This window comes from Lepidothrix coronata, unplaced genomic scaffold (genome assembly GCF_001604755.1).
Source record: "Lepidothrix coronata isolate B3197 unplaced genomic scaffold, Lepidothrix_coronata-1.0 Scaffold31, whole genome shotgun sequence".
NCBI lineage: Eukaryota > Metazoa > Chordata > Aves > Passeriformes > Pipridae > Lepidothrix > Lepidothrix coronata.
The window spans coordinates 9082556-9107582 of NW_016690211.1; the positions used below are offsets into that span (position 1 = coordinate 9082556).

The 25027-nt window shown below is 38.7% G+C and overlaps 1 protein-coding gene across 1 annotated transcript; it reads right to left on the reverse strand.

The window, feature by feature from the left end:
- Positions 1 to 1342: 1342 nt before the first annotated feature.
- On the reverse strand, positions 1343 to 25014 carry TRIM23 (tripartite motif containing 23). The gene is made up of 11 exons (XM_017811140.1): positions 24838 to 25014; positions 23993 to 24155; positions 16557 to 16678; positions 15432 to 15710; positions 14620 to 14802; positions 13893 to 14108; positions 12700 to 12834; positions 6515 to 6644; positions 6287 to 6397; positions 4732 to 4856; positions 1343 to 4394 (listed from the first exon to the last, which is right to left on the reverse strand). Exons 1-11 carry the CDS (start codon positions 24946 to 24948, stop codon positions 4215 to 4217), a joined length of 1755 nt encoding a protein of 584 aa, XP_017666629.1. The 5' UTR covers positions 24949 to 25014; the 3' UTR covers positions 1343 to 4214.
- Positions 25015 to 25027: the final 13 nt, after the last annotated feature.

The following is a 25027-nucleotide window of genomic DNA, read 5'->3' on the forward strand; positions in this document are numbered from 1 at the left end:
AGCTGCTCCATAACCTTCACTGGCATTAAGGTTAGACAGACAGATCTGTAGTTCCCTGGACCCTTCTTCTGACCCTTGCAGATGGGAGTTAAAATTGCCAAATTTCAGTCACCTCCCCAGTTAGCCAGGACTGCTGGTAAATGATTGAAAGTGTCTTGATTAAGTCTCTTGGTGAAATGTCTTCCTCCAGTTTCATCAGTACCCTTAATGGATCTCATCCAGTCCCATAGATTTGCAGGTGTCTTAACTGATGTAGCTGGTCACTAACCATTTCTTTCTGGATTTCGGGGGCTTCATTTTGCTCCTCATCCCTGTCTTCCAGTTCAGGGGACTGGATACCCTGAGGACAACTGGTCTTACTGTTAAAAGACTGAGATAAAGAAGGCATTAAGTACCTCAGCCTTTTCCTCATCTGTCATCACTGTTTTCCCCTGCATTCAGTAAAGGATGAAGATCCTCCTTCGCCCTCCTCTTGTTGCTGATGTACTTGTAAAAACATTTTTTGTTGTCTTTTCCAGCAGTAGTCAGATTAAGTTCTAGCTGGGCTTTGGCCCTTCTGATTTTCTCCCTGCATAACCTCACACCATCCTTGGAGTCCTGGTGAGTTGCCTGCCCCTTCTTCCAGACGTCATACACTCTCTCTCCCTGAGTTCCAGCGAAAGCTTTCCATTGAGGCAGGACAGACTTCTTACCCACTGGCTCATCTTTCAGCACATGGGGACACCCTGCTCCTGCACCTTTTTAGGATTTCCTTCTTGAACAATGTTCTGCTTTCCTGGACTCCTTTGGTCTTCAAGACTGACCTCTAAAAGGACTCTCTCAACTAGTTTGCTAAACAGGCCATAGTCTGCCCTCTGAAAGCCCAAGGTGGAAGATCTGCTGCCTTCTCTCCTTCTTCAAGAAGCAAAACCTTATTTGTGATCCCTCTGCCCAAGAGAGCCTCTGACCAGCCCTCTGCTCACAAACAGCAGGTCCTCGGTGAAAACTCAGACAACTCCTCAAGCTGTTGCCAATCTGTGTCTAGATACAGTCCTGTTACTACGCTGCACAGTTAAGTCTACTCTAAAACCAGTAATATTTACCTTGGCTGTTGATGTTCACATAATACCACTGCACTCATAAAAGACTCAACAGTTTACAGTTCTGGTAACTTAATTTATGAATTGAGATATGATGCATGATAATCAAAGTCAGTCTCTCAAAAGTTGCTGCTGCCACCAGAAAGTTTACCTTTAGTGAGATAAAGGATCTTCATGGATCATTAAGAAAAATTCTACAGTAAGTTAAATGTAGCACACCTCTAATTTGAGATGACCTTAAAAAATCCAAAAAGGCAAGTTTATTAAAGGTAGCTCTCAAGGGTTTACATACTTTTATTGAAAAGAAATAATTTTCTGGGCAAGTCAAATTGCAGCAGCTCCACTAAAAAAGCCCCTTCTTCCAAGAAATTTACATAACATCCACATCTACTCCAACATTCTCAGAAGCAAACCCTCATAGTCCACAATAACTTTGAAGGTAGAATACAGAAAGATCATACCAAGTGATAAAACATTACTTTTCAGTTAGCCTAACCCTAACCATACTGTTTTCTAGATGATATACTTTAAAGAAAGCCACAACACAGTCACTGGATGTTGCATTTACTCAATTTCAGAATTAAGTCAAAATCATTTGAGAAGTCATTCAGTCTTTTCAGACAATCCTCGCAGTTAGTAATGCTTGAGTGAGTTCTAGTTGAGAAAATATTCCAATTACATATTGCATAAGTCAGTACACCAAAAAGTAAAGTTCAGTAAAATTGAGGAAACAAGCTTAAATTTATAACTGAAGCAGTATACAAATAAACCTCTTAGTGTACCTGTTTACACCAAAGAGTTCACAGATAAATGTAACACCTTCACAGTTACTTCAAGTCATCTTAAATAAATTCAGTTTAAAAACACTTACGGTAGCATTCCATATGTCACAAGCAACCACTTGTACTCAAAAATATGCATGAGTGAAAATTTTTCCTCTGCCCTCACATCAAATCCAAACTAGTCACCTTGAATATTTTGAAATAGAACTGAGCAGCATGTGTAACTGAAGCCTAAGTCAGCTAAAATAAAATTATAGAATCAGAATTTTTCTAAAGAATGCATGTCTTCCGTTAAAAATATTCCAGGAAAAGGTATCGACCATACTTAGCAGAACTTGTCTGTATTTCAAAAAGAGTTGTGAAAAGAGCTGTGAAGGGACAGTAAGCCCTAAGTAGGTAGGGGTTGCTCCACAGTACAGGCTAAGCAGATGCTCAAGTCAGAGCAGCCAACTGTATATCATTCAAGAAGTTACAGGCTGGGAAAGACAGCCTAAAGTTTGGTAGGTGCAAAAAACCCCACCTTTTACTCTGTTATAAGCTATTTCCAAATATATCAGCTTGTCTGAAGAAAGAGTAAATACCCTGTCTCAGTACCTATGTAGGCATTGAAATTCATTTCGCAAACATTATACTACTTTGAAGCTTAGTGTTCTTTCAGGTACTATTCAAGTCATTATACTTGCTGAATCTGAAGCTGCATTTAACACCATTTACCTGAAATTTAAGTAACAAGAGAAAAATACAAATAAGTGACATTATGAGGAAGTAGTTACCTCAACTAATTCCGCCTGAAGAAAAGTGCAAGTGTACTAAAACTATTTGTTCATACATTCTTGGCTTTACCTAAGGTGTGCAGTAGGAAACCAAAGTGACAATGAAAGCCATAGCCACAGATAATGGGATACACTTTCTTTGCCCCGTGAGGTTCAGAGCTCTCACAGGTAAGCACACTTTGCAGTGTGGCAAAAATATCTCCACATCTGTGGAACACTGTTCACTTCCACAGTCCGGCTCTCCTGATTCATCTCTACTCCAGTAAGAAAAGTGATGATACACAGTTTTGATCTATTGGTCATGCTCTTTGTAGCTCCTCTACTAACACGAAGGAGAACTGATGGCATGGTTTCTTCAACTGGCAGTGGCCATGCACTAAAAGAGAAGGGCAGAAGGTCCTGGTGCACATACAAGACAGATAAAACTGTTAGCAGAGTTGCATGTCCAGCAGAAAAGCAGACACCATAAGTCACTGCAACCTTCTCTAAATTTAAACAGCACTACACCCATATTTCGTGAGTTTGTGAATGCGTAATCTTCAAAAATAGAGGCAATGGTAACAATTCCATGTAGAAGATACAGAAAGAATTGAATATCTAATTATGGAAGGTTTACATCACATTTTACTATCTACTCTTCTAAATAAGAGTTATAATTAGTGTACACTGGTTTTCCATTACGTTATTGAATATTTTAAGGCCACTACCTTAATCTGGAAGCATGACTTCTACATAAAAGTACATAGCTGGATTGACATTACAGCACACTACTTCTTTAAGAAGTTTTTTTAAAATTTAATTTGACTTCTTGAGGAGCAAACTTAATCTTTAAAGGCCGATTATGTCCTCAAGTATGCACAAAACACTTTCACCTCAGTATCACTATAGTGTGTCCATAAATAATTTAGCATGAAAAACCCAACTAACCCTTGCCCCCCCGATAGAAAAGGAGTAGCTAAACTATGCCATAGCCTCCTCGCTCTGCAACACAGTTCTCCATTCTGGGATTTCTTTATGCAGGTATGCTGCCTTCTGATAACAAACAAGGAAGCTAATAAATATAGGGGAAACTCTTTATATGGTGTATTTACATTTAAGCTTGAATGCCACCTTTACATTAATAGATTCTTTAGATATTAAAGAGTAGCACCATTTATTTCTGACTATTAGAGATGGCTATTCTAATAATTTGAGATGGATTTTTGGAATATTTTCATGGGAAAGTATTTCTAAACCACTCAGAATTTTTCTAACACTAATCACCTACTATAACATCATTACAATTATTGTATGAACTCCAACGCAGATTTTATAAGGGAAGAATTTTAAATTGTAACAATTTCACTAAAAAGAATTTCATAACATCCTTGTAACAAGCCTATTCCACTACTATCAAATTTCAAAAACACTGTAACAGCAGAAGTTTACTGAACCAGTTATCCAATCTAGGATAAAGCCTTATTTTTCTGTAATCACCAAGTTAAATGAAGTCTCCTCTTCAGAGAGCAGACCTGGTGACAACATCCTGGTCATGCGAACAAGACCATCAAGTACAACCTTAAATTGCAGCTACTGTAAAATTAAGCCACATCCAGGACACCAGCAGCCACCAACTGCCTGGAAAGCCAGTCCAATCCTTCATAAAGTCCTGTACCGCTTCGGGCATCACAACCCTGAATATACCAGCTACGGCCACAGCAGAGTTTGTGGAGACTCAGCAGTTCTGTGATTTCTTCCACCGAAAGTGCACCTGCTACATCCTGCAATAGAATTGGATGCAAACACTCAATTATTTTTCCGTAATATGTTTGAAGGCATTTTATTTTTAACTGATCACTTAGATTGAGCTATAGATCATATAAAAGCTTTCCAAACACAAAAGTCAAGTGCAACAGTTAACCACTTACTACCTGTTACCATAAAACAAAAAGTTGTTCAATCCACTAACCACTCTAGCAACACTTATTTTACCAGCATTACATGTAAGGGAAACTTCTACATTTTATGCTTTTTCGATGTTACCATTCCCTACCCACAGCAGAAGGTTGGAATTTGATACACAAGCTGAGGAGAAGAGTAAAAATAAATCACAAGTACCTGTTTATTAGCAAAGATCAAAAGCAAGGCATCCCGCAATTCCTTTTCTGTTAATAATTTTGCAAGTTCACTGTATGCTTCACTGATCCTGTCTCTGTGACTGCTATCAACAACAAACACCACCGCTATGAAAGAAACAGAGAAACGTTTTACACATATTAAAAAATAAACTCTGTAAAATTACCTTTCAGCTTACACAATTCCTTTTTTTCTAGCAGCTCTATATGTAAAGTTTCTCAGTGGTGCACAACTTTAATTTCAAATCCAGGAGGACTGAGAAATTCCTTACATACCTCTATACTTTTAACAAAAACCTAGAATTCATCCTAAAACAGGGAAAAAAAGCCTAAGTTTTTTCCTGGTCTAATACAAAGGCTGTGATATTTTAACTACTCAGGTCTAAAACCAGATTTACTCTGTGTGGATAAAGTACCTCAGTTTAAACCGTATCTTGAACCGTTTATATGCCATCAAGTCCCACATGACTGTTTCAGTTTCCCTTAGCAGCCTGTAATATCCACAGTTCAGCCAAATCAGCATGGCTTCCCTCAACTACAGACTACACAAGCCAGAGAAGACTGCCATGGACCCAATATAGTAGCACATTTTACTATTCACTAGAGAGAGTAACTAAGATGCCAGAAAAACTGGAGAGTCAGGGAGGTGGAGCTAGAGGACAGAATTTAAACTCAGTGTTTTTGCAACGAAAAAATGTCCCAACACCAAAAGTAAACAAAAACCACTGCAGGTACGTAGCAGGCTAACTGCTTAGCTTTCTCTTCAACATACAATTCTCAAGGTGGGAATGATTCCCTGCTACTTTACATGATATGTTCTAAGAGGACAACAGAAATCCCAAAATATAATCTTTAGAAGTTTGAAAAGATGAGTAATTTGAAGTGTTGAAGCTTGCATTTAAGGCTGAAACAACATACAAGGTGCAGCACATAAACTAGTGTTTGTAATTCTTAAGTGTTTCAGATAATTACAAATGAATCAATGAAGAGGAATCCCCTTCTGAACTGGAAAAAAACCTATGGAGGATTTACAGAAGGACAGCATGAATTTCTAAGTTGGCACCATACAGATTAATGTTTTTAGAATCAATAAGCTAGTCTACAACCAGATATTACAGTGCAATACCAAGTCAGAAGTTACAGAACATCACAGAATTTTTTAAGTTGCTAAATGAAAGCTCCTGAAAGCTGAGTATTTTCAAGTGCTATTTAAATTTCACCTGGCAAGTACTGCTTCTCACTATGCAAACTCTGGAACACTGCACCTTGTCTGTTGTCAGCTAAACCAATTTAACAGAGCTTCTAATTTTGTTTGGCTCCATGAACTGTCTGATGGATTTATGGAGAATGTACCTTTATCATGCAGCAGAAAATATGACCAACTGGATTAAAATTTCTTTGCTCATGAATCCAGCAGCTGTATTTTGCATTAGATGAACAATTTTCTGCTGTTATAAATTATTTCTATTAATAATCTTTTTGGCTCTGAAATAAAAGCTAGAACACCAAATGCAGTATAAAACTTGTAGCAGTATTACCTTGTGTATTGAGATAATAATGTTTCCACAGGGGCCTCAATTTGTGTTTTCCTCCTACATCCCAAATAGTAAACTTCAAATTCTTGTATTCTACTGTTTCAACATTAAAACCTGGAATAAAAATATTAAAGTTTTACAGTCCTGCTCTGTATGAATATAAAAGCACCAAACTCTGCAGACAAGTCAAACATTTGGAAAAGTCATTACATTTAAATTGTAGCTACTAACCTATTGTTGGAATTGGCTGCATGAATTCATCTTGCTTTAACTTAAACAAAATAGTTGTTTTGCCAGCTCCATCTAATCCTAAAGTGACAACCCGAATTTCCATCTTTGGTCCAATATGTACCCTGTTGTCCTAGAAGAAACAGAATACACAAAATGACAGAAAACTTAGGAAATTCAATACAAAAAACCCTTGTGTTTAAAATACACATTCTCCCACCATTTCATAGAATCATAGAACCTAATCAGTTGGGTTGGAAGGGACCTCCAAGATCATCAAGTCCAACCCTTGATCCACTACCACTGAGGTTGCTAGACCACGGCACTAAGTGCCACATCCAGTCTCCTCTTAAAAACCACCAGGGACGGAGAATCCACCACTTCCCTGGGCAGCCCATTCCAATGCCTGATTACCCTCTCTGCAAAGAATTTCTTTCTAATATCTAACCTAAACCTCCCCTGGCACAACTTGAGACCATGCCCTCTTGTCTTACTGATAGTTGCCTGGGAGAAGAGACCAACACCCACCTCGCTACCACCTCCTTTCAGGGAGTTGTAGAGAGTGATGAGGTCTCCCCTGAGCCTCCTCTTCTCCAGGCTGAACAGCCCCAGCTCCCTCAGCCCCTCCTCATAGGACTTGTGCTTGAGTCCCTTCACCAGCCTTGTTGCTCTTCTCTGGACCTGCTCCAGTACCTCAATATCCTTCCTGAACTGAGGGGCCCAGAACTGGACACAGTACTCAAGGTGTGGCCTCACCAGCGCTGAGTACAGGGGAAGAATCACTTCCCTGGACCTGTTGGCCACGCTGTTCCTGATCCAGGCCAGGATGCCATTGGCCTTCTTGGCCACCTGGGCACACTGCTGGCTCATGTTCAGCTTCTTGTCAATCTGAATTCCCAGCTCCCTCTCTGTCTGGCTGCTCTCCAGCCACTCTGTCCCCAGCCTGTAGCGCTGCAGGGGGTTGTTGTGGCCAAAGTGCAGGACCCGCCACTTGGCCTTGTTGAACGTCACCCAGTTGGAATCAGCCAGACTCTCCAACCTATCCAGGTCCCTCTGCAGAGCCCTCCTGCCTTCCAGCCGATCGACACTCCCCTCAGCTTAGTGTCATCTGCAAATTTGCTGATGGTACACTCAATCCCCTCATCTAAATCATCAATAAAGATATTAAACAGAACTGGGCCCAACACTGATCCCTGGGGGACACCACTAGTGACTGGCTGCCAACGCAGCACCATTCACCACCACTCTCTGGGCCCGGCCCTCCAGCCAGTTCCTAACCCAGCACAGAGTGCCCCTGTCCAAGCCATGGCCTGCCAGCTTTTTTAGGAGTATGCTGTGAGAGACGGCGTCAAAGGCTTTTGACACCGTCTTAAAAAAGGCTTTTGACACAGCCTTCCCCTCATCCACCAGGCGGGTCACCTGATCATAAAAGGAGATCAGGTTGGTCAGACAGGACCTGCCCTTCCTAAACCCGTGTTGGCTGGGTCTGATCCCTTGTCCATCCCGTAGGTGCTGTGTGATTGCACTGAGGATGATCTGCACCATAACCTTGCCAGGCACTGAGGTCAGGCTGACGGGCCTGTAGTTTCCCAGGTCCTCCTTCTGGCCCTTTTTGTGGATTGGTGTGACATTTGCCAACTTCCAATCATCTGGTACCTCCCCAGTGAGCCAGGACTGTTGGTAGATGATGGAGAGCGGCTTGGTGAGCTCTTCTGCCAGCTCCCTCATCACCCATGGGTGGATCCCATCTGGTCCCATAGACTTGTGAGGATCCAAGCAGCTCAGCAGGTCCCTAAGTGTTTCCTTCTGGATTACAGGGAGGCTGTTCAGATTCTTATCTCTTTCTACAAGCTCCAGAAGCCAGCTGTCCTCAGGACAACCTGTCTTACTGTTGAAGACTGTTTAATCATTTGTTAAATGATTAAAAGGACTGACTCCAAAAATACATGGCACAATGACCAATCACCTCCAGCAATAACAGAAACGAAAATATCCAATAATCTCTGCAACAAACTTGTAAACTCTACCTGAGTTACTGCATGTCTTTTAAAAAGTCGGCCAATTTCATGACAGTAAGTCTGAACTTCTTAAAATTTTAAAGTCTTTCATCATTCTTGGCTGAAACCACATGAGGAATTGTTTGTAGCTACTAGTTGGAATTCTCTGACCAGAGAACTCCCTATTTTTTCATAGTATTAATGCCTCCATCTAGGGAACTACTGGGGGCTCCACAGCTCTCTCTCTTCACCTCAAGCCTCTTCCAATCTTTTAAATCAGCAATGTTATTAGCAACAAGCAGTAATCTCAAACAGTGAAGAAGAACAAACAACTCCCCAGGGTCTTGCTTGGATGCAAGGAATGAGAATCAACTTCCTCTCCATAGTCACACCAAGCTATTTTAAGTATTGAACAGGCTGTTCACAATGTGATTACCTGGCAAAACATAAATGGTAAAAGAAATAACATAGGATAAAATTACTATGTATCCCTGAAACGTATTTTGAAGGACTAAGAACTGCTGATGAAACACCAGACTATCCATCATCAGAACTATGCAGCAATACATTTGTTTTCTTGCAAAATCCACACGGTACCATGGTGGGCAAACCTGTGCCTACTCTAGTCAGCCTTTTATTTCCTCCTACATTAGAAATACTACTGAGTGCAAAAATGCTACAACCTCTCCTGACCAACGTGTCACCAGTGTGACTGGACGTATAAGCATCTACATCACATGACTTGAGATATACACACGCGCGCACATACACAGAGGATCCATTATACAGCTGGATATATTGTCATCGTGACAAGCAACTTCATCCTCTTTCAAAAGCAGCACACTTTTCAAAATAATCAATACAGAGTAACTCAATGATATTATACTATCACAACCTTTGAAGAGAGTAAAAATACCTTGAGAAACTGCTTTCTAAAAAGACCTAAAAATTATGCAAATACCAGAATGCAAAAGTCAGCAACATCATGACTGCAAGATCAGATCAAAGGTTCATCTCATCCAGTATGCTCTCTAAAACTGGTCGAAGATGGATACAAAAGTAAGAAACAAGTTATCATAGTGATAACTCTCCTAAATACCTTCCCTGTGTTTAACAGCTTGCAGCTCAGGGATTTACTGAGTCAATACTGCAGTTTCTGCAACTAACAGATCTCAATGTACTGTTCACCTATGGATTTGTCTGTTTGTTGCTCGAAACCTAAATAGGCCCAGATGATCCCTAACACAGAACTCCACAGGCTACCTATTTATTGTGAAAAAAGTGACTTCATATGTGAAAGTTCAGCATTTTCAGTGCTACTATTGTACATGGCAGATGCTCCAAACCCCAAAGACTAACTGAATATTTGAGATTTGAAAAATAAAACATTGAGACTTATTTACTTTTTAATAAAAGTAAATAAATGTCCTCTAAATTCTAGATATTTGGAGTCAGTGCAGAACTTGTAAAGTTCAGTGAGAACACTGTAACACAGCATGTTACCAGAAAGGATTACCTCCTTCTGGAGAAGAAAAACCTGCGGGCAGGTTCTTGATAAGCACAGCAGCACATCAGCAGCAAAGGTGCAGAGAAAGAGAAAAAGCAAGAAGTATGCAACAGGCTTTAAAGCGTCTAAAAAGTGACATCTCCAGCATGCTATTCACACTCAAATCTGTTCTGATTTTGCCTAAAATTTTTGTCAATGAATGTTCCCAGTTCTCTGTACCTGCAAGGAAAGAGGAAGGAAAAGCAGCAGCTCTGGAGGGAGCTGCTAAGTTTATCAAGTTTCTTCCTGGAGGCAGCACCCTGTTAGGTCCAGAGCTTGCTGACAGTGATTCAGCCCAGCAATCCTGCCACAACTCCACCAGAAGCACCAGTCACCTCTTCAGCTCCGATGGCTGGAGAGCAGGAGTACAACTTAAATCACCAGGGAAGTGAAGGAGGTGAATGATGCTGTGAACTTTAGCCATCCTGTTGCAGTTTGCTTTCTGTAAGTTTCAGAGGGAAAACAGATTGCTCTCAGCATGTTTGTACTCTGTCAGAAGGAATCAAAATGCAATCTGTGAAAGACACCAAATTTCCACTTTTTGCAGGAGTGGCTCTGTCACTTTAAGAAAAACCTTGCAAGAAAAGCTGCTATCCAGAGAACAATGTATAGCAGTATGGACCTGTAATATGAGTCAGTAGTAATTGACTACTCATGATCACAGCTAGAAACTGACATGACTAAAAGTCTTTCCTTGTCAACAGTATCAGCACCTTTAACTTAAAAGGTTATTTCAAAAAAGCCTGAGCAGTAAAACACCTTTCGGTCTGTATTTCAGGCAGCTGCATAACTTGATAGCATACTTAAAACCAGGTAACCTGCGACTTCTGTTCAAGTAAAACTTCTTTTCTTAAATCTTGGTACCGAAAGCTCTTTATATGTGGCATTTCCCTGGATGGTTTAGAAGAGGTAATGGCACTGTTCTCACTTTTTTTGTGTCATCAGTGAAACAAAAGAATATGGATGAGATCTATTCACTTTTAAAAGTGAAAAGGACTTCTCCCTGCCCTCCTTAAACCTTCACTATCTTCACTGAATATGGAATGTTCCTCTGATCTAGTACTGTTTGAAATGCTTTTTTCATTTTATAATGGATCCAGCCTTAAGCGCAATGACAGATCCTGAGAGAGACCTTTCCAGTGATACAATAAGTTTACAGTTTTTTATCTGAAGATTTTATTTCTGTCTGATATCTGTTGTGAGGCACAGATCTTTCAAGTACAACAAGCCTCACTGCAAGTCACAACAGTGGACATCAGCACAACAGTGTTATAAAAACATGTTGTGCAGAAAGAGACCGTTAAGTTTTATCAGAAGCGAGGAAACAAAAAGTAAGAAATTCAAGTAATTATTTTTACCTTACTTTTTCAGGGCTGCTGCTGTTTTTGAGAAAAAATGACATTTGCTTTGGCACCTTTGAAATTCAGAAACTAACCCTTAGAAGACTTTGTAAAAATACCAGTTTGTTATAGGAGAAAACCAAGTCTCTTGAGTCCCTTGAGCCAAGACCTATTTCAGACCTCCTGTAACAGCTTAGCTGGCTCCTACCATTCTTTTTCCAAATACTCAGAGATTCACAATCAAAATTTTCTGAGTCAGATTAACAGCTCCTAAAGGCAAAATAAGACACCCAAAATTACCCTCTGACTCAGTAACTGTTCCTCTGTGAAATGTGAATGCTGCTCCATTCATGGCATAATGGGAGTTTGCAGAGGAGATTGTCCTGACCCTACCAACTCTGGTCTCTGCTGAATAGCAAAGGGATGGAAAAAAGCTAAAATGTTGCATTTAAATGGAAATTCAAATATACCAATGTTACAAAATAAATTATTTGGAAGAAATTTAACTTCTGATATCAACAAGGGCTGACACAGAATCCCCATGCAAGCATCCATTCCCTCAGTTACATCTCAGCAACAACAGATCCTATTCCTCCTTCACCCATTCACAACCAAGAAACCTCATAAATCAAATTAGTTCTTGTTCCTTGAGTTTCAAATTCATTTATTTTCCTATGTGAAAAGTATGATAGATAATAAAGATACACACACCAGATAAAAGTACCATTATCAAACTCCAAATAATTTCATCCCTTTCAAAGAATATTGTACTGAAGTTATATTGAAGCAATAAAAACCAAACCTATTTAGAAGATGAACCTTGTCTAAGCTATCAGTGAATACAACACAAATATAAGACAAATGATCATTTAATGAACTGAAACACATTATTTTTAATATTATAAACTGAGAGGTAGACTGGTAGTATTGTATATAAAATAGGTGTGCAGTTTTCAGGGAACAATCAAGGATATTTCTTTCCAAAGAAAGGTGTTCCCAGAACTCAAAAATGCTATGCTACATATTAAAAAGAAAACAGCTAACGTTCAAACAAAGCTACTGATGTGGTCAATGTCAAATGAACATTTCTCACTCCAATTATGGCAGCACAGTCATTATGTTGCTCAAGTATGAGATTACACTCATTGTGTGATAACACACTATGGCTCTAACTGACACTGAACCGCCTAAACTTGTTGCAACAAATACAGCATCATAATGAACATATATTACTCCTGCCTTTTTTTAAATTACATTTGGGACTTTATAAAGTGGATAGCTGTACTTCTATGAGATTAAGAATACCTTTGTAAAAGTGACAGGTATGCTAGCATCCAACTGTACATGATCTGCAAGTTCTGTAAACTGCTGCTGCTGTTTCTGTAATGTCTCTAGCAATCTTGTAATTTCCTGTTTGGCCAACACTACTCTGCAGTCATCCTAAACAGACAAAGGAAACAAAAGCATGCCTTTTCTTTAGTAATTTACTTTAAAAAGCCAAGTATAATATAGATATGTTTGCAAGAAATAAAGCATTTTAAATAGAAATACTGTAGTTAAAGAAACATTTACAAAACAGATTTTTTTAAAATTGCAATACAAATATGAGTACTTTAACATTCTTCCTTAACACTAATAGATATTGAATAGTTCTGCAGTTTAAAAGTACTTTTTCCTAAACCTTTCTTAGCCATGTAGGAATAAGAATATAAGTTATAAGAGACAATAATTTAATATATAAACAATATTTATATAATTCATATATCACTCCAGCAGCTAGAATAGAGCAATTGCTTGGCAGCATACAGCAACACACTTAACAGGAAAATATTAATATCCACCCATTAATGATCAGAACATTTGCATAGATAAATCTGACTAAGCAACCAGACACTACCTCTAAACCTATCTGAAAAAAAAAGTACAAATAATATCTTAAAGTATTTTCTCACACTTGGTTTACTTTTGCTACACATACTATTTACTTCTTGCTATAATTAAACTGAATAACGGACCAATCAGATACTCTCATACAGTCACTTTCTTCACACATTTAAGATGCTCAATTATCCATGTTAAAAATGTTACTAAAAGTTATTTAATCCTATAACATTTTTTTCTACCAGCCAGTATGACAACTACCTTCAAACACCTATACTGCTAACTGCAGCTGTAAAATCCTTCCAATAAATCCTGTAGGGTTTTTTGTTTCAGTTTCATCTCGCATCCCTACAAACCTCACAAATACCAGAAATTATCCAAGAAAAGAGTCATGCCACAGGTCTTAAAGCAACTGGAGGACTCTATGCTTTCATACTGATTACCCTTGTCTAACAGCCCCTTGTAACAAATATTGAAATCTCATGTTATACCACCATTATTTTAACTTTGTAAAGAAATAATGTGGAGTACTATCTAACCTCTTTTTTTCTGTGGTTTAAACTTAATTTGTAGTTCCATATATCTTGCCATATGCTACAGCTCACTTGTCAACCTACCTGTTGTAAAGTCTTTTCACAGTGAAGACAAGCTGTTGAAACCTGTGACAAGAGGATGGTCATGTCTTCTTGCTGTTGCCTAAGCCAAATCAACTTCTCTCTCACGTGAGCATCAACAACACTAAGAGCCATTTCCTCCTGACGACACAGGGTTTCATGAAGGTCAGAAAAATAGGCTCGGACACATGAGCGAGCATTCTCTGCAGTTCCTGGTACCTACAGTGTTGCAGTAAGGAGATCAAGAAGATTAAGAACGTCAGTTGATTCCAGAAGTATATTTTTGATTTTATTTCAGGTTCTAACTTATGTTCATATCTGCTTGGCTACACACAGTTCAAGTCCCAGTTAGGGCTGACAAGACTTTCCGTATAATACCAAGATCCTCCAAGAAGTTACTCCTACAATCAAGTAGCTTATTTGTATGTATACGCACCTTCCTAAAAATGACCAGGGAAAAAAGCCTCAAGAGTATCACAGCACCTGAGGACATCTATCACAGTATGTCAATACTAGCAGTCACACAACTTTTCCCACTGCCTAAAAACATTGTAAGAGACTACAAGTTCCCCTCTATCTGCTGACTTAAGCCTCAATATTGACTTGCTAGATATAAGAACTTGTCTTGTCCTATAAGGCTTATACTTAATTTTCAGAGAAATTCCTTATCTTGGTTATTACAAAAAAGCAAATATTCTGTACATGTGAGGGAAACCAAAAAAAAGCATACATGTTCAGTATGGGCCATTCCAACTCCATCTTCAACTATTTGTTCTCCTCCTTCTATATGCTGAACAATTCCAACCAGTTTTCTGGAATAATCTGAGATTTCTTCTGTGAAAGTTCTTATACAGTGAGCCATGTCTAAAATGGATGCACGAATCTGGTTCGCTTCTGGTTCCAAGACAGAATGCTATTAATTAAAAGAAAAATATCATAGATCAATCACAAATGTCTTCCTTAATCACCTTTCCTATTTTACAACATATTTAATATATATGTGTATGTATATTGGCACATATTTACAAATATATATAGGAAAGACAAGTAAGAATCTAAAATCATCTTGCAATTCAAAACACAATCAGGAGTCATAGATTACACTCAAACTAAATTCAGGCATCTAGCAATCATGCAAGTAAACAAAAATTTCCCTGTTTATCATAATGAATTATAAAAAAATAAAGGTGGTTAGATTGCACCAGTGATGTGATATGTATGTAGAGTTTACATTATGAAAACAGCTTTCAAAACTGATGGTTCAATGTTGTAAGAAGTTCAGAAAAGCAGCAGATAAAGGGACTATCCTTCTTCATATATATATATATTAAAAAAATAATTCACTGAGGACTTAGAAATAATAATTTCTTTTGCTTCTAATTTTACAATGGCAACTATCTGAAACGAAGGGAAAATGAAAGAACGGTATGAAGACATACCAAGAGTCCACCCTCATTTCTTGACAACCTTTTGTACTTTAATTGGGTAAGCAATCATGCAAGCCACCCCATGGCACGACTAGAAATTAATTACTAGAAGTACCTTATGACCTTGATGCTTTCCATATTCTTTGCAGACACAACACATGAGAGGACTCGCCTGACAGCCCTCTTCCAAACAAACAAACTCGATAGCATGCACTTGGTGTTGGGAGCACATTGTCTTCTCGTGAGGCTTATCAGCAAGAGGCACACGCCTGTGTTTTGCTAGTGTCTTAGTAGAATGAGTGAGCTGGGAACAGTCTGCACACAGGTGAGTGGCACAGACTGTGCAATACACAGATGCAATGTGGGCTTCATCTTCATCGCAACGAATGATACTCTGGCAACAACAAAACAAAGCAAAAGTAAAGTTGTTAACACTTAACCCCAGTAATGGAGGAAAAAAAAATATCAGAAAACTTGCCAACAATATTAGGTTCATCTAAAAGTTAAACACTAATAGGTATTTGGACTATTTTGAAACTTGATTTTAAGTTTTCAATAAACTTTTAAAAAATAAAAATCTGAAGCATTCAGCAATTTTATAAATATAAACTTCAGTGCAAATTGTAAAGGTTTGGAGGAGAAAATATATCTGGCTCCAGTAATTTCCTCCAAAGCAATCACTACAGAACAAGGAATTACAGACAAACAAAACACCAAAGAACTTACAGGCACTTAGGAAAGTTAGCTATTTCTAGAATGCTACCAAAGATACTTCCTGCACACCAGTTTTTATTACTGAAATTATAAAAGCAGCTAGTTTTGGTAATGAAGTACTACTACATGATGTAGTGATACCAACTGACTATAAGTAGTAACTACTAAGAAGAAGAGTTGAAGTCTTTTGGGAGAATTCCTCAGAAATTTTAGAAAACTGTACTGATACCACTGTAACTAAAATTTCCAAATGAATACTTATCTAAACATCTTAAAATCATAAAAAAGGGGAAAAGAATAGGCATGCCTGTTAATACCTGTTAATTTTCTGCATTGGTCAAGTACAAATTTGCATTTAATTATGAGGCAATTAATTAAAGCCTTAATACTAGATATTGGAAGAAAATAACAGTATTATTGGTGAAACTACATTTGGCAAAGAACTGATTTTCAATCTTTTTCTATCTAGAGATAACTTTCAGCAAATGTAACAATTTTTTTTTCTTTTTTGTTTATAACTCAGTACCTCTCCAGATAGACCAATGGCTTCTTCTGCTGTCCCACACTGCCCAGCAGGTCCATTCTGCAACCGTTCCAAGAGTTCCAACAAAGCAAAATTCTTTTTCAATCCCCAGACTCCAGAATCTCCTTTTTGAGGAAGATTTAAATGAAGGGGAGAAAAAATGGTATTTGCTTGAGGTTTTTCTGAGAAATTGCACAAACTAGTTGAGATTGTGACAAATATTAAGAGCATATTAACTACAGTGTATTAACCACGTGAGATACAACTAGTAATTTTTCTGTAAGCTCGCTCCATCCTCCTCCTTCCTTCAATCATGAAGCTATTTAATATTCATACAGATTTTCCCTAACTAAAAGATTATTAAAAATTTTTTAAAAAGTCAGAACACTTTTAATATAATCCACAATAGTTAACAACTAAAGAATACAAGGAACACACAAGCACATACAAGTGCCATAAAAACTATTATTTTCATAGGTACAGTGTCCATTTCTACTGTACTAATGGAAGGTATGAAGAATTCCCTACTGACAAACCTCATATTACCTGAATCACAAAATGCATCACCTATTGCAGATCTCAATCCAGTAAAAACCTGAGTAAGAGTTAAAACAACATTCAGAAAGAAAAGCCACATCTTGCGCTATTTGATTGAACAAAAAGGAAGATATCTCATACTCCCTAGAGCAAAGCAGAAGTCCATGTCCACTCATGTATCATCCTCATCTTGTAGAAGTTAATATGAAGCAATGCAATGAAAACTAAAACCAGAATTGCATCCCAATGACTGCTCCTAAATGCTACCTGCATAGGCCACATAGCATATGAGAATCCTAGTGACTGCTTCTTCAAGGAAGTATCATCCCTTGACTTTTTTCAGCATAATTGTCGTAGATTTAATGACATTTCCTCTATTGCAAGATTGAGGCACCTCAAGAAATGAAGTGTAATCTTTGAGCACTGGATCATTACTTTTCAGCCACAAGAGAGTTACAGAATTATTGAGGTTGGAAGGGACCTCTGGACACCACCTTGCCAGTCCCCATGCTCAAGCAGGGTCACACACAGCTGGTTGCCCAGGACCACACACAGGTAGCTTTTGAAGATTTCCAAGAAGGGAGATTCTACCACCTCTCTGGGCAACTTGTGCCAGATCTTGGTTACTCTTACACTTAAAAGGGTTTCCTTATGTGCACACAAACTTCTGTGTTGCAGTTTGTGCACATTGCCTCTAGTTCTGTCAGCAGACACACTGAAAAAAGCCTGGCACTTTCTTCTTTACACCCTCTCTTCAGATATTTGTAAAATATCTCTCAGCCTTTCCTCATACCAGAGATCTCCAGTCCCTTCATTATCTTACTGATGTTTTGCTTTAGTAGCTCTGCTTGCACTGGAGAGTGCAAAACTGTACATGGTACTGCAGATGCGGCCTCAACAGTGCTGAGGACAACATATCTGAGAATAAAGACAAGCTCAAGATGTTACTTAATTATATCCAACATCACTGCTGAATACTAACAGAGTATGTTGGTGCACTAAAAGGAAGGTAACATGCAGACAGCATTGCCCACAACTCTTTGTCAGATGTTTACTTGAGTGTATAAAACCTACTAAATTCAGGAAAAGAAATAGTCAGGGGTTTGCTAGCCTTGAATAGAATCATAGAAGGTACAACATTACCAGTAGTGCCCAGGGTATTGACAGATAAACATTTTGTAGCTAAGAAGGTGCCTGAAAATGCCACCTTATATTTAAACAGAATCTGTAGGACCTGAAATCAGCTACTCTATTTTATGATGGAATTTTTGAACTGTGTTTGTAAGACAAGAAAATGTTGCTGCAATTACTTTTTAGAGTGTGGGACACCACTGTCTGGACAAAACTGCATAAAGTAGAATTACAAAATTACAAGTATTTGTTTCATACTTCATGCACATGTAACCACCTAAGAACTGTTAGTGAACTTATGGCATTCACTATGAAAAAAAATATAAACTACAGTTCTTTTTTAAAATGCAAGTAACTGCTTTATTAGATTCATACTTTGCTTCAAGCATGATCTGAAAACCAAACACATTTTAAAATATAAATGACAGATCTGGAAAAAGGTTTGGCTGCGTCTCATAATCCAGATGCAAAGACTAATAGAATATCAGCTGGAGCCTGAGGCTGGTTCCAAATAACATCTAAACTCTTGACATTTTCAGTTCACATGGAAGTGTCTCTCAGACACTGGGTATCTGACATGAACTCACAGAAACTGCATCACACAGTTTCTCTGTTTTCCTAGAGAGCCCAGACTACTTGAATTGTCCAGTTGTCCCATGTTGCTTCCTAACTCCTCTGCTGCTCTGTGGCAGTCTGGCAGGAATATGTCCCCTGCATCTTTCTGGAATTCACTGTCATTCCACTGATGCTATATAGACACTAAATCTTGTCTTCCTTCTTCAATATGGAGATTTATCAAACACTCCATAGATTTTGGTGTATCATTAGAGTGAAAGTGCAGTTCCAAATGAACAGATGAATAACTATGAGTTGCAAGCAGTTATGTGAAATAGCATCCAATTGGCACCCACATTGTATACCTCATGGTTTATGTAGCTTCCAGTTTTACTACATGAAACTTTCTTTTCTAGTCAATTTTCAGTTTAAACTACAGATAATAACATTCTATTTTGAATTTGGCCACTGAGAAGTTATGTGCCTCACATATTAAAGGCAAAGTTCAGAGAATAGATAAATGGATGATTCCATTTTCCTACAGCTAGAGATGGGAGCCATATAAACTATTCTCCCTCAAACATCCTCAAAAGGTGAAAAACAACACTGATTACCTGTTCAGAAAAATATGCTTACCAGGAAAGACCATCCATTTTAGCAAATCTGTTGCTTCCAGAAACGAGCCTATCAAAGCACTGATTAGTAACTTTGAACTTAGCTATAAAGCAAGATGCTCTGAAGAATCAGTGCTTTCAAAGTCAGTCAACTCTGCAGTTATCAGTTCCATGGTGGAAGCCTTCTCTGGTACAGATAGCATTACTAACACCCAATCCAAGATCAGTGTACTCCACAAAATAAATTGCCAACAAAATAAAAAGAAATATTTCAACTTTTGTTTGCCACAGATCTAGAAGGAGTTTACAGAAGGAATGATCTGGCCCTCCACAATTACATTAAGCATCAGCAGAGCCATCTGCCTTGATACCTTCTGACTTCAGAGCTTAGTCATTTTTCAGCTGTAGCACTCCTTGCAAGATAATGGTGTTTTTTTCATAACACAGAGCAAGGAATAGTCACCTCCTATTACAAGTTGAAGAAATACAGAGCACCATATCCAGTTTTAGAATCTAAATTATGTCAAACCAGGCTATAAAATAGAGTCTGGATTTGCTGACACTGTATCTAGACAGACTTCTGGATCCTAACCCTCAAAAAACAAAGCACCTGCAAGTGGTTAGAGGGTTCCCTTCTAGAGTGTTTAGAACGTCACTTTACCATGGCAAACTGACTGTGCACAACCTTCAGCTGCTACTGCGTATAAAATATTCACATTAACAACACATCAATATAATGACTGCTGATGCTAACATGGACCTCTTATCTTCACATTAGCCACTAATCCAAATAGCCATTAATAGCCCTGTATAAATGGATGTACACACACCAAAACAATAAATCCACTTAAGGAATAGATTATAGCTCTTAGCCTTTAGGCAAACATTGTCTTAGGCTTTAAGCAAACATTGGGTAAGGCTGAGAGAGGAAGAAGCTGTTCGGTCATTACAGAGTTTTGTAAGAAGTATTTTCTTTCACTGGTTTTCTTCCACATCTGCTATAAAATTATTATGTACTTAACCTACACATTTTCAACACATCTGATCAAATGTTAATTTTATATTTAAACCCACTAAAAGATAAACCCACTAAAAAGTTGTGTAAATACACCTATTTAATCTCCCAGGCTTTAACTCAAATTCGGCTTTGGTCAGAAACGTAGAAGAGTCTAGAGATCTCATCCCTGTGCCTACAAAGAACGTCTGTGCCCATTACAAAAGTCACTACACGCTCCGTCCCTTCTCAGAAGAAGAATAAGACATGAATAGCAGGGAATGTGTCAGCCAGGAATGAGACAGTGACAGAGCAAAGATATTAACACTGACTTCAGCCAACAAGACAAATGTCAATTTCAAAAGCATGAAGGTTGTCTGCAAAAGGATTACAAATAAGGCACGGAATAAAGGAGCAACTTTTGCCCAGATGTCTGAAGAGATTTGAAAGAATGCTATAACTGCATTTTCTTGTACAGTATGTTGAAGTTTTATCTTAGGACTCAAACACTAGCAAAGGACTGTATAAATGTAAACAACATCAATAACATGGATTCCATGAAGGATGTCATAATCTGCATATCTCTGTTGAACATGTTTTAACGACAGAAAATAGCTTCAGCTTTGTAGTAATGGTGCATAAAGACTCCAAAGCTGTAATATAAGTACAACCTTCCTAAAAATTCCCTGGTCCATGCATTAATTAAAAAAAAAACCAACACAAAAAACCAAACCAAACCAACCAACCAACCAAAAAAACAACAAAAAACCAAAACCCAAAACACCAACCAAAGAACCACTAACCCAACACAGGAAGAGAGAAAGCAGCTTGCAAGAAATTATTTGCCTCCTGTCCCAAATCAACACGCTTTAAGAAAAAGCCTTTGAGAGGAGCCTCTTTCTCTACAAAGACCACTTATTGGATTTTTCCCCTATATAATCTCCAGAATACATGGCTTCAAAATTTCAAAAATTGAAAAAGCTTCTCCATTGCACCTTTTTGGTTAGAAAATGTTAATTCAACTGACAACCACTAGACAGTTCACATACCTTCAGCATGTACATCCTCATTTAAAATTCTCCACTATAAGATTAACCACAGGCAACTTCATTAAAGAATTCTCAGTCTTTAGTCTACTCTGCAAAGCCGTATTCTTTAGGCAGGCTTTGGTCCTACCTGAGAGAAAACATTACTAAATGTTTTATCTTATAACAAGATTTTACCAACTATTAGAGTATTTTGCTAAGCATGTAAACAACATGTCAATTTTCAGCTGCAAATCACATATTTCCAGAAATCCTGATTGAAAAAGTACTTCTAACCTTGCCTTCCCATATAGTTATATATACAGGTCAATTTAAACCAAGAGTCCAATTCAGAAAAAATACAGCTACATATATCCATATACACATCCCTGAGTATTTCTTTCAAAAAGTTCCCAAGATTCCTTGGGAAAACTTGGATGAATATAGTATTAAGTGTTCTAGTAAAAAGAGCAAAGGAAAAAAAGCAAGCATAGGTAAATGATCAACTAAAAGTATCCATAAAATCCACAGTCACTGATTAAGGAACTGTGTTCAACACAGGTAATCTTACATCCTGATTTTACAGCTCTTCTTTCAACAAAACTTTTTCTTGGCAGTGATCCTATAATTTAGATACTAAACACCTCTCTGAGACTAGAGAACATTATTTCATTAAGTTCATTAAATGGCAGAATAGCAGCTGGGTGAACATGCGCTTTCTCACATGCCCTCAAATACAGGGGAGGGAAGGATGAGTTCTCCTGGTCCCAGAGTTGTTCCTCCCAGCTCCACTCCTGAACTCACAGGGCAATGGAGAATTACAAGTGCAGCAAATTTAACCAACAGCAGTAACTATGTGATTATTCAAGCAAGGTCACAAATGCATGTACATCTCAAAGAGGGGCCATGATGAGCTGCACTCCACAAAAAAACCCATTTTTACATCCTAGAGGTAGTTATATTTCTCAAGACTCTTCTTACGGACATGGTAAGGCTAAAAGTGGCTATGACCTCTTCCTGCCTCAGGTCACCAGGCAGAACATTTTTACTCACAAAAATATTTTTATTTTCAAGCTGTTTTGCTAAGATTTTCTACCTAATAATTTTTTGAGCATCTGTGGGTCACAGTGTATCATCCTTTCTAGTATTAACCAGTAGGATGCAAGTCTATTATCCTAGATGCAAAAAGATCCTGAAGCTTTTCTTCCCTCTTCCTAACTGTACGAGACTTACAGGTTTAATAACATCTCATTGTTTTTCATCAGAAACTCCTTGGTATTAAGTAGGATGAAAAAAACCGACTGCAGATGGTTTTGTAAAGCTTCATTTTCGCCAAACATGAAACACACAAAAGATTTATGATAGGACACCTTCAGACTCCTGGGAAAAATTGCACAATAAAAACTAAGAAAAGACAAGTTTCCTATTATAATAAAAAACAGTGGTCTTGGGCAGAAATGTTACATAACAGCACAGCTGAGTCCTGTGCTCTAACGTTCTCTCTCAAAAGCATAGTTAAGAAATCTTGTGCAGCTGTACAGTCACGCGTAAGAAATTAAACAAATTATTACTCTTTTAACCACATCTACTAGATTGGCGATCATTCATGACGCCCATACTTTACCACCTCCCTCTGCCGAGAAAACAAATCCCTCTTTCATTTGAGACTGATACTTCTTCTCCTGACTCCGATCTCCATGAAAACACCCTGCAGAGTGCCTTAATATTCTTTGCAGTTTTGTCTACAATCTAGCAGATTCTCCTACTGCAAAGTAAAGTCTTATTTGAGTGAATTTGATTCTTAAACATTTCTTTCACGGATTACCAGATTAGAGATGTCATTCTCTCAGGATTCTCCTCCTTTCAACAGTTTTTTTTCCCCCTAGTGCTATTCAAAACTGCTGGAGCCAGTTCTATTAACAAGTTCTTCTTATTACAAGTTCTTCCCATAACTTGTCTTCTCTGTAACCCTATGCTGACCAGGTAATTCTTATTCTCAAGAAATTATAAGTGTGTGTCATCTTTTCCTTAAAATAAACTGCCACTGTTGGAAAAAAGCTGTATCTTACCCTTTCAAATACTGCAGACACTCTGACAGTAGGGGAATTGCTATTGATATCCTGCCAGTGTCATTTATTGCATGTGTAGAGGTAATTAACACTGTAAAAAAGTTTGTTATCATTGATACTTCCCTCTATATCACTTCATCATAACTCCATACAAAAATCTGTCAAAGAAGCTACCCACTTAATTCCATGGTTTTTAGTGTTTAGGAAACTAATACTCGTTCAGGAACCCCTACACACTAATTTAAAAAAGAACAGCCCTCTGTCAATATAGGTGTACAAAAAGACTTCAAGGTATAAAGTTTGCAAGCCCAGATTCAAGAAAATGAAGGTTAAAATCTATACTTTCTAAGATAGCTACTTTACTAGTGGTTAACAGTGCTATGAGCTTCTCTGAATGAGAATAATTCACAAAATTATTAGCACTAAGTGGAGTGTTAAGAACCTATATCTAGCATTATCTTCTAGATATCCTTGGCTGGCAGGTTTCAGGAACTTCAAACTTACATTTTCTTACCTAGCTCAGTAACTTGTCGATCAAAAGGACAACGAACTGCTCTGCCATGAAGGGGAAGCCGGGTAAGACAGTCATGGCAGACAGTATGGCCACACAAAAGCAGCCGGGGAACTTTGTCACCTTGCAAAGAAAACACATCTTCACAGACTCCACACTCAAGAACCTGTAAGTTAAAAAGACCGTATTTGGTTTTGAGCCGATAAAAAAGCAGTAAGCTTTTGTCACAATTTATTTTACAAAAGTTCATGTAATCACAGCACATAAGATGAGTCAGGTGAGTCATTAATTTTGCTTTATGCACACAACAAACGATATTTTTGAAATAAATAAATAATTAGACACAACCAGAACGTTTTAACTCCTCAGCATCCCACCTGATGACCTCATGACTACTTCTTGCCCACTTCATTAAATACAGTGCCCCAAGGGAAGCTGCCCGGTCAAGCAGCACAACTAAGTAAGGAGAAACACGTCGCAGGAACATGAAGCGGAGGGCAAGACCCTGATAAAGCGGAGTGCTGGCCGGCGGAGAGCTTCCCTTCGCAGCTGGTACACATAAAGAAGTCAGTCGCATCAAGTTAGACACTTATGAAGCTATAAACGCAGCACCAAGGCAACGGGAACAAACAGCTGCGGGCCGGAACATCTTAAACTGTAAGCTAAAAGGAAAACTGATGGTCACTTAGGGGGAAAAAAAATAAAGAAAGGAAACCCAACACCGGACAACCTCTAAGCCCTGCCACTCCAGGGTATGCCTCCTGTACCACAGATCCCTCGCTCCCCCTCCTCGGCCGGCACCGCCCGCCCCGCCGCAGGAGCCGAGCCAAACCGAGCCGCCGCCTTACCTTCACTGCAGCGCCCGCCGGGCCGCGCCCGCTGCCCCCGCCACCGCCGGGCCCGCGGCTGCCGTCCGGCCCGGCCGCAGCCCCGGGCTTGTTTACAAGGAGGGCCGCCATCTCGGGGAGGGAGGAGCAGAGCGTCTCCGCAGGAAGAAGCAGGGAGCCGCCTCAGGCACCGCCCTGCAGAACTACAGAA